Below are 10,509 nucleotides of genomic sequence, written 5' to 3' on the forward strand. Positions count from 1 at the left end.
TAGAAGCACTAAACATGCCTATTCAGTGCATACTTGCCTATTCCCGAAACTCGGTGGCTTCCCAAAACACACAGAGAAATGGGCAAGTCTTCCACGGTCCTTCACTGCCGTCTGGATATCCCAAACGCTGAATTCCGTCATTGTTGCGCCTCCCACATCACAATGCCAGGAATTAAGCTGTGCATCGTGGGGGCAGGGCCACAATGGCGCAATCTCAACACCACGCCGCCCCTACACTGCTCTCTTTGCTGCACTCCACCTCTTGGACCTCCGACAGCCAGGATATTGGCAACTATGCTCCAGTGTGCAATCATCAAGATGCCCGCATTAAAGCTGCATCAACTTGTGTTTCAATCATAATTGGCAACTTGCAAAGACAAACAACAGAACATGGTATTCAGTGCAGTGTTTGTTGTTCTGAGCAACCAAACAAAATAATAAACCACTGGTTTACAAGTGTGCAAAAAACAGTACATACATGTGTAATGAGGATAATTTCCAATAGCTGTTGTATAGTTAAGGCAGATCAGTAATGTGATAGAAATAGACAAATAGATCAAAAAAGTTCAGAAAGGATGTATTCTTACAAATCAGTGAATATGTAGAACAATGATGACAATTTGAAATTGGAGGGAAAAAGACAAAGGTATAAGGAAGAACTGCTCCCAGCTCTTAGCCAGGACGGGATCTTATCGTAGCCCATCTCCCGGCAAGAGGAGAATAGTAACTTTGCAAGAAAATATTTAATTTCACGTTGCAAATTTACGCAAAAAATATTTATTTCATCGGAATTAAAATTACAGATTGTGATAAATAAGCCCCTAAATACAGATTCCAGTGGCATAGGAGAAAATAAATCTGCACACAGCCGTTTCTTAAGAGACAGCTGCAGAATCACAGAGGCAGTATGCACAGCTCGGCATTCACTCAAATATTCTGCCTCTGTGAATTTACTAGTGGTTCAAAAACAGTGGAAAAAATTATACATGTACTAAGGCTTAAAAAGTGATAAAGTGGAGCTCCTAGCTGTCATTTTACAAACATAGCCTGTAAAGTGTCAGGAACTGATTGGTTGGTACTTTATCAAGGATTAGTACATCTCCCCGATATATCACATAAAATTACTGCTTTATAAGCAATTATATGACTAAACTTTACAATGTAATTTCTAAAGAAAATTTGGTAGTAAAATAATGAAAATAGAGAGAACTTAATAAAACAAATGCATTTACTATATTTGCACCTTTATAATGTCTTTCAAATGTCACGTTTAATTTTAATATGCAGCAAGTGTCATGGATCACCCTTTCTGTAACAGTCTACCAGCATGTGTGGAGAGGACTCGTACAAGTAAATCAATTCAAGAACGCATAGCCTATATATTTATATGGCTACGGCCAGGACTTAAATATAAAGAAAGAAAACCAAAACCCACAGAAAAGAGATTAGATAAATCTGTAGGTTTTTTCCTGCCATTAAATTCTATGTTAGTACTGCTATGACAAGTGTTTAATGGATTGATTTGCTGTGCGCTCAAAATGATTGCCTCTGAGTGTGACAGGTGCACTTTAAAAAACGAAATCACCTTTTGACGTTATAGCACTGGAGATAAAGCTTTTGGGCATAAGTGTCAGTCACACAATCCCACATTGAGACAAGCAGATCAGCTTTCTTTTTTTTATTTGTGCAATCAATAAAATAGAAAGAAAGAAAAGAAAAAAAGAAATTAAATTATTTAGCTCTCATCTGCCTCCAGGTTGATATTGTTCCCAAACTTGGCATAAAGCTGCACTTTGAGACCTGCAAGAACTTGATGTATAGATTCTACTTGCAACTGCAAAGATTTCATTTCATCCTCCAATCCTTTCTGTTTAGGAAAAAAGAAAAAAAAAATGTTAACACAGAGTGAGATTAAAACTATAGAAACACATTTAATCGGTATAGATGTATAACAGTGACCTGTTCACATGCCATTATCACATAACATATCCAACCAATTGAACTTCTACTGTTATTGGCATCACAGGAAAGAGCAACAGCACGGTAATTCACCCCCCTGGCAGCCCAATCTCACCCCGAACTCGCACAATTTTACTCACTGCCCTAAGGGGCTATGTGTGAGTCTGGAGGTACTGTAAGTGCGGCATACAGCTGCACTTACTCACGGGTGTGGATAATTCGCACCTAATTGGATCGATCCCTTATTCAACGCATTTAACCAATGAGCCTTTGCAGTTACAATAATCTATATTTTTTTTTAACAATCTTTTTAAGCAAGCATCTAAGCAACATAGAAGGAGGGGGGGGGGGGGGCGGCAGAATTTAAGGAGAGGAGGGGACCTAACATGCAGAAATCAAAATAGTCACATAAACCATTCTGTAGTACAACAGTGTTTCAATAAAAGTGAGAAAACAGCAATCACTCAAGAGAACCTAATGGCGAGCGCAAACAAAATTAAGATAAATTGCTTATCATAATCCAAGAGACGAGGGAGGGGGAAGGGGTCATTGTGATAAATCAGTCAGGGTGATCAGATAATAGAGCAAGTAATTTCTCTGATATGTACTATACTGGTGATATGTTCCATCTGGTAAAAAAAACAAAAAACATATGCTTCTCTAGTGGAGAAAAGGAATGGCCTAACTGTCAATTTCCAAATAAGCGCAATCTGACATGTCGCTGCATTGAGCAAGTGTCAGTTCAGTTTTTGCATGTGCTTTGAAATAACAGTTCTAAGCCTATGTCAGTGGTTCCCAAAGTTTGTGCCGTGGCAACCTGGGGTGCCTCGGGACACTTGCAGGGGTGCCTCCGGTTGGTGGTCCAGCACCAAATCAAATTATTTATGGTCAATGTAATGTAAATATGTGGACAAACAGATGCACAATCCTGTCACCAACACCGCATAACTGAGCCTAAGGATGACAGGTAAGCACAATTTACTTACAATTTACATAGTACACAGTGCCCACCAGACTGCACCCCCTCCAACATAACCCAGAGGAGAAGAAATATGCCCGCGATGTACCAGCAGCATGGCAATATTAATGCCATAAATGTATACAAAACAGAAAAACTTTTGCTATCGGTGCTCACAATAATATACTGCAAATCTGTGTGTGTGCAGCAATAAATTTTTTTTTTGCCTTGTGCTATCATGGCAGCTTTCAATTAAGGCTATAAAAGGTCTAGTTGGGTGTGGCTCACAGCCAGCCCCTGTATAGATGTGCCCCTCGGTATCTAGGAGGAGAGTACATTTCATTGCAATTTAATGGTGTGCTGGGCATATATGCTAGTGTAGGGACCTGCAGAAAAAGTAGGGGTCCCTTGATGCTGGGCTGCAGGCTTAAATGCTTTGATCAAATCATGACAAAACCCCCGTGGTTTTATTTGCTGCACACACATAAATTTGCAGTACATTATTGTTAGTGCTGATAGCAAAAGTTTTTCTGTTTTGTACAACCCAGAGGAGGATGGGAATATTTTATGTAAGAGCTGCAGGATCATATACCATCTAAGGTAGATTTTCAGAGTATTTTGAGCCCCAAGAGTCTCCCCTTTGTCTCGTTCTCACGCAACACACGCTCATGGGTCTCTGTGAGGAGGGCGGCATCAGGTGAGAGCATGTGTAGGTAAATGGTAGATTAGTACAAGTAACAGACTCCAAAGTGGTACATGATATGGGTAGCTAGGGGTTCTTATCTGTATTATAAAAAGTACGTAATTGAAAATAGTGTAGGTGGGGGGAGGGAGGGGGATTTATATCTGTCTCTAGTGTCAGCATAGGAGGAAACAGATTGCAGTGGTATTATATACGGAAGATATACATGATCTTGCCCAGGTGAGAGACTAGGATTGTCCCATAGTGGGAAAAGGGATGGGATGAGAAAGAATGTGACATGACCCCAGATGGTGGAAGGGAGTGCTATTGTGGGAAGGTCCCGGAGCTGAGGGCATTAGTGAGCATGTGACTCTACAGTGGATTCAATCTGAACCCACATGAGATGTAGACTCAGAATGTGGAAGAACTGCTTGTTTCAGGGGAACTTCATAAAAATAAAAAAGTAAAATCATTTGTGGGTTGGTATAAAACCCTCATTGTAACCTGAGGTTTCTTTCCTGACCCTAAAAAGATAGCTTAGCTTGCGCTGAATGGAATAGAGGGTCTTGCAAAGAACATGTACCAGAATTGCTTTATTTTTTAAAATAAAAAGCAACCAAACTAGAATGTTAATTTTAATTGTGCTCACTTTACCAGTCCATGAGATGATATGCTTTATCGATTTAGAGAGATCCCCCAATGGTGTATGACCTCAATATTACACCATTGTGCATAAGTACGTTAGGGTTAATGGGCAGATTCAATTAGACATGAAGCTCCAATGGGTTGTCACCATGCACACTTGTAGCCATTACGATAGGTAAGAGATTGCTTATTTTCGCTCTCAACTCTGTGTAGCGTAAGCAATGTTTCACTACCCTAACATTGCAGAGTGTTAAGCGACAGTACTTCATGGCGAATTAAATGGAATCTTTACCTTCATAGTAATCCACTGTTCTTCTTACTTGATGATTATCATTGTACTTAAGCTGGGTACATACTTGGCAATAGAGAGAGCATAATAAATAGATAGATAGATATATATATATATCTATCTCACAAGCGAGTTGGTGGGAGGTTACCCCCGATACATCTGTGAACGACTTAGTTCACAGACATTTCGCATCTGCTCTGCAACACAGCAGATGGCCAATATATCTGCAGATAAATCAGCGTATCTGGCTGTGTGTATAGGCAGTCAGACGACCACCCATACACTTACTGCAGAGGCCGCCGGTGACCGACAGCAAATTCAAATTCCCACCCAGTTGTGAGGTCAGGGACCACACATTGATTGGCCGATCGGTAAGTCTGTATAGCTTACCTGATCGGCTGACGTGTCGGCGCATCAGTCGTCACAGTGAGTGCCCAGCTTTAGATACAAGAGATCTGCAGTGTAGGTAGATTTATCCAATGCATGGAAACTAACTTATCTGCTTTTAACTTTAACTTTTCAAAGGAAAACACATCTGGTATAACAGAAATCTGCAAAGGTGGAGTTCGCCTTTTAGTAGAATGGGTATTGGAAGATAGAGAATTAAAGCCCAATAGTGTGTGTATGTGTATTTTTTTTAATTTTTTTAAACAATGCAATATAGAACATGACCACCATACAATGTTGTCATGAGCATCTAAAATAAAGAACATTTTCAAATAGTATAAAACATATTTGTATTGCTTCTTTATAGATGCAATGTATAACATGGCATTTGGAATAGCTTTGATATTGTAAAAAGTAACTGGAAGATGAAGTAAATCGAATTTTGGCAGTCATCCCTCCCATCTAGCAGAGTTGGAGTGTTGCAGAACACGAAAGCACAGCCTCTTTCCCCAACACAGGCACTCACTGTACAGGATGACAGCTCTGTCTAATTAGCTACTGCACTGGAAGACAACACGTGGATGTTTGGGTGTGAAGATCTCAAAATCGGAAGGGATGATGGGGGGGTAAATTGTCTCGAACCGTTCCTGACATGCAACCCCTAGGTCTGCCAATTGGGTAAAAAAGCAAATGATTATTTACAAAGTATATGATACAGTGGAATAACCTGCCCAGCCACCACTGATTATCAGACTGGCAGATCTTTTTGATAAAAGGTATAAATGTCCATATCTCCTAAAAATATATCTGTACTTTATCTAGAAATATTATGTTGTGCATAGAACATTTTTTTTAAATAGTTATTCATCTTTTTTTATTCTAGGAAAATGACAGAGGTTATTCCTTGCTAGACTCCCAGCATTTATGGGTATACACACCACTGACAAGCTACTTATGCCAACAGTAAAGCATCCTGAGACCATTCATGTGTGGGGTTGCTTCTCAGTCAAGGGAGTGGGCTCACTCACAATTTTGCCTAAGAACACAGCCATGAATAAAGAATGGTACCAAAACATCCTCCAAGAACAACTTCTTCCCACCATCCAAGAACAGTTTGGTGACCATGCCTTTTCCAGCATGATAGTTGAGCACCTTGCCATAAGGCAAAAGTGATAACTAAGTGGCTCGGGGAACAAAACATCTAAATTTTGGGTCCATGGCCAGGAAACTCCCCAGACCTTAATCCCATTGAGAACTTGTGGTCAATCCTCAAGAGGTGGATGGACAAACAAAAGCCCACAAATTCTGACAAACTCCAAGCATTGATTAGGCAAGAATGGGCGGCCATCAGTCAGTATGTGGCCCAGAAGTTGATTTACAGTATGCCAGGGCGAATTGCAGAGGTCTTGAAAAAGAAGGGTCAACACTGCAATTATTGACTTTTGGATAAACTTAATGTAATTGTCAATAAAAGCCTTTGACACTTATGACATGCTTGTAATTTTACTACAGTATACCATAGTAACATCTGACAAAAATGGTCTAAAAACATTGAAGCAGCAAACTTTGTGAAAATCAATACTTGTGTCATTCTCAAAACTTTTGGCCATGGCTGTACAGTTTCTGACATGCCATTGGTTGGCAGAGCTGAAAACTCATCAACAGGTACTGACCACAGAACGAGTTAACTTGCAACAGAGCAGCGAGATGGGGAGAGAGAGTGGGCTGGGTGATGAAAAACAGCTTCTGGGCGTTAGTAACAGGGATGTCTGGTGGGCCTGTGTGATTGATACAGAGGGGTTCACTGAGCCTATGGGGCTGGCAGAGAAATGTGACGGAGGAAAATGTGTAGAGGGGGATAATGAGAGGGGCTAATTATCCATGACACAGGGAGGACTAAGGACCTCATTCAGAGTCGGTCGAAGCGGCCGCACGGGAAAAGGGGCCGGATATGCAAATGATGAACTCGCATGTTGCGACCCTAAGTTCGGATCGTTAGCTGCCCGACCAAGGGGAGGAAGCGGCCGGAAGATAAAAAATACGCCCACTTCTCGTACGCATTACACGTCATCGCCGGCCATATAAGGATTAATCACGACCATCGGAACTGGTCGTAGAGCTTAAGGTTGACCATACCCTCTCAAGCTCTACGATCATGTCAGTGTAAAAACCGTCCATGTCACGTGTGCCATGACACTACTTTGTTAATTATGCACTCCCATAAAACGCTCTTCGCATAATTAGGCATGCCTACGTTCGGATCTCCACTCCCCCGTTTTCAAGCACCTTCCCCTGTTACCACCCACAAACGCCTCAATCTGTCACTCAAACTACCGACCTGGCTGTGTTCAAGGAGAGAGAAATTTCTGATCGTAGTGGCTAGTTTGCGCACGCACATTGCGAACTTTACGCATGCGCAGTTTACCGAACATCGGAGGCGTACAACCATGCGGCCGCTTCGACCGACTCTGAATGAGGTCCTAAATGCTTTGAGGAGGGAGGTGGGGGGGGGAGATGAAGGGAAGCTGCTGGCCTTGGGGGAACAAAAAGGTGTTAATTCTTAGAGGAGATGCACAAGATTGTATTTGAGAAGTAGTAATGTGATGGAGAGGGGCTTCCACTCAAAGTAAATCTTAATCTCTGCAATTTCTGCTTATATTATACAGTGATCACAATAACTCGCTATAGCGCATCTTTTACGAGCAATAGCCAGTGACGGACTTAGTTTTAATAAATTAGCAGGTGTGTAGCCAACAGGATCTGGCCGTGAGCACTGCAGCCAATAGCTAAATTCCACTGTCAGCCCCTCACATGGCTCACCAGGATGCTCTGTATGAGAGGAGAAGTGATCAAAAGTTGGCGCCCTTCTTCATCAGGGTTAATCGTCAGCAGCCAATTTGAGTTGCATGTTTGTGAAAAAGTCTGTGTGCCTTTAACTAGGGACTTATAACCGGTCATGTGGGGAAGTCTGATTAAAGTGTATTTCATTGACTGTGTGGACGTCAGAAATTAATTTATGGGATTTGTGGGGATTAGGGTGCAGGTATGAGGTCATTTGTATTTAAGAGGCATCATGTGGTGGGGGATTAGATTTTAGTAGTATTTTTATTTTAGGGGTCTGTGGGCAGGTCTGAAGTGCATTATAATGGATTTGTGGGGGGAAGTACGATGCCATATGTAATTAAGGGTCCGAGGTATCATGTGGGAGGGACGAAATCTTACCTTCCAATGGCACCTACAAACAGAAAGGTAGGGCCCATATTTTTTTCAAGTGAAGGGTCCCTGGGAGCCACATAAAATTTAATTTGTCAGTGTCTTGGAGAAGCCGATGGATGCAAGACATATGGCTTATTCAATCAATTCCCTGATTAAGGTGGTATGTAAGCAGCTATTGTTATTTCTGTCCCCATTATGATTTTTGGCAGAACAGAGGAGAGGCAGAAACAGGCACAGTAGGCAGGCTGACAATGTGCATATGTTAGAGCAGAAGCAGGTTCCATTTTCCTCCATCCTTGCTGACACCCCCTCAGTAAAGCCTCCATGTGAAAGGGATGTCAGTACTAGTATAGGTCTATCTCCAAAATGGAGTATCAGAACTAAAACGGTCTGTATGCACATGACCATACACTGAAAACAAGCCAGCACTAAAGCACACTACTGATACAGAGATAAACAACATTCTGTACACTTATACATTTTGGGTGTGGAGTTTCAAAATAAGCAATAACATGCCGTTACCAATTTCAGAAGCATGTGAATAAAATCCTCTAGGAATTATTGCAACTTATTCACACAATTCTAATTGATGTTCTTTAATTAAATGGTTGCTCACAGCACTAAATTTAAAAGAAGAAATGTAATTGCTATCTAAATTTACTAAAGACTAATTAACCTACTTGTTATTTGCCTACTCACGTGATGTCAGATAACGCATCGGAAATATACTTACTGAACATGTCACTTACTTCTTTCAAACATACACTGCTGACTGACAGGTGGGTTGGCGCTGAAGAAGGCTGCCACTTCCCTGAGCTATTTAAAGCAGAGTGTTGCCTACTTAATCATACAGCTGCCAAGCTAGACAAACCTCGCCTGATAATGTAAGTGTATATCACAAAGGTATAATGTAAGTGGCAGAAAGCAGCTTTCTATAAAGACAAATATGTACACAATTATCACAGTCAGTATGTAAAAGCATAAGCTACAAATGTATCCATAAAGGATAAAATCCACAATGCCAGGTCTACATCATGTAAAACAAATACACATACACTTAAGAGATTTCAAAATGTTTTAAGAATATACATATGTATGATTATAATGATTAAGAATTGCACCGAATAAACTTTTCTGCACTGTTCCCTCTTTCTTCCACAAGATACAAACCTTTGCGGCTTCCAGCATCTCCTGAGTTTCCTCCTGGGAATGACTTATAAAGACGTCGCCAATTTGATAAGGAATAACCGAGGCATCGTCTAACATCATGATATCGTCACAGGCGTCCTCCAGGTTCTGAAGCTCTTTCTGGGAGGACATTGCAGAAGCGAATCAATGTTATTTTATTATTCAATGATTAGAAGAAAAAATGCCACTTTTATCACTTCTAGTAACAATTGCCTCAGGTTTCATTAGCCAAAGTGTCTACTATAAGGCTATTGTAAGTGTCAGCTCCTGTGCAATATAAGGAGGGGGTCAGTGATGGAGGAACATACCTTTTTCACTTCAATTTCATCCTTCAGTTCTGTGACCCTGCTCGTGTTTCTTGCAAAGATGTTAATTTTCTGTTGGTCGTCGATGGTGACGTTAACATCTTCAGCAACCTGTGAGTACACACAACGAGGTGGATGAGACCCCGGGAGCAATTTTATCAGTGCATCTAGCTGTGGGGATACTGTAACCATTGCTCTCCCCGCGTTTTGTTAGTCGGGCGCTGTACTTACCCCTGCCGCCCGGCACTGTAACGTAGCCATGATGATAAGTCGCGCGGCACCGGCCCGTTGCTACCCGGCACTGTGCAGCGGATGACAGTCGCGCTGTGATGACGTCCAAACTTCAGTGCTACGCGACTTTCAGGCGCGTCACAGTTCCGGGCGGTGTCAGGCTGGAGTACAGAGAAGATCCCTCCCACTGTAAAAAACGAAGTGAGCGCCGCGGTTGTGCCGGCGGGAGGTCGGAGGGATGTTCATCATCGAGACCGCAATCGATGGTCAAACGGAAAGAGCCATCGATGGTATAAGACTATAAATTGGTATACAATCGATGTTTTCTACCAAAAGGTTGGCGCATGCGCAGAGAAAGCTTGGCGCATGCTGACATAAGACTTTCAAAAACTGAATCAGCGTGGGCAAAGTTTCCTTCGCGCATGCGGGGAGCCGTCTGATAACGCTGAGGGCGTCTCACATCGGCACAAATTTCCTAAGGCCGGATACACATCAGAATGTGTTCCCGGCTGATCCGCCAGCCAACGGGCGAACATATAGCACCGAGCGTACACACTGCACGATGCAGTGGTACGACGGCACAATGTACAATGACATGCTGCATTTAGCAGCATGGGATCGTACAATGGGCGGGATGTACTAAACAGGG

The 10,509-nt window shown here is 42.0% G+C and overlaps 1 protein-coding gene across 1 annotated transcript; it reads right to left on the reverse strand.

Annotated features, from left to right (window-relative positions):
• Window positions 1-1,663: 1,663 nt before the first annotated feature.
• On the reverse strand, window positions 1,664-10,062 carry PFDN4 (prefoldin subunit 4). The gene is made up of 4 exons (XM_088458028.1): window positions 9,861-10,062; window positions 9,633-9,740; window positions 9,307-9,444; window positions 1,664-1,867 (listed from the first exon to the last, which is right to left on the reverse strand). Exons 1-4 carry the CDS (start codon window positions 9,888-9,890, stop codon window positions 1,736-1,738), a joined length of 408 nt encoding a protein of 135 aa, XP_088314154.1. The 5' UTR covers window positions 9,891-10,062; the 3' UTR covers window positions 1,664-1,735.
• Between the last annotated feature and the right edge of the window lie 447 nt (window positions 10,063-10,509).

Source organism: Taudactylus pleione, unplaced genomic scaffold (genome assembly GCF_031769625.1).
Source record: "Taudactylus pleione unplaced genomic scaffold, aTauple2 ptg000803l, whole genome shotgun sequence".
Lineage (NCBI taxonomy): Eukaryota > Metazoa > Chordata > Amphibia > Anura > Myobatrachidae > Taudactylus > Taudactylus pleione.

What these genes read in the sequence shown, in the direction of transcription:
- PFDN4 (XM_088458028.1), bottom strand. Translation starts at nt 9,890, where the DNA reads ATGGCTACGTTACAGTGCCGGGCGGCAGGG. An exon ending in ATGAAATTGAAGTGAAAAAG is followed by an intron (nt 9,445 to 9,632) that starts GTATGTTCCTCC and finishes ATGTCCTCCCAG; the next exon opens with AAAGAGCTTCAGAACCTGGA. An exon ending in AGATGCTGGAAGCCGCAAAG is followed by an intron (nt 1,868 to 9,306) that starts GTTTGTATCTTG and finishes TTTCCTAAACAG; the next exon opens with AAAGGATTGGAGGATGAAAT.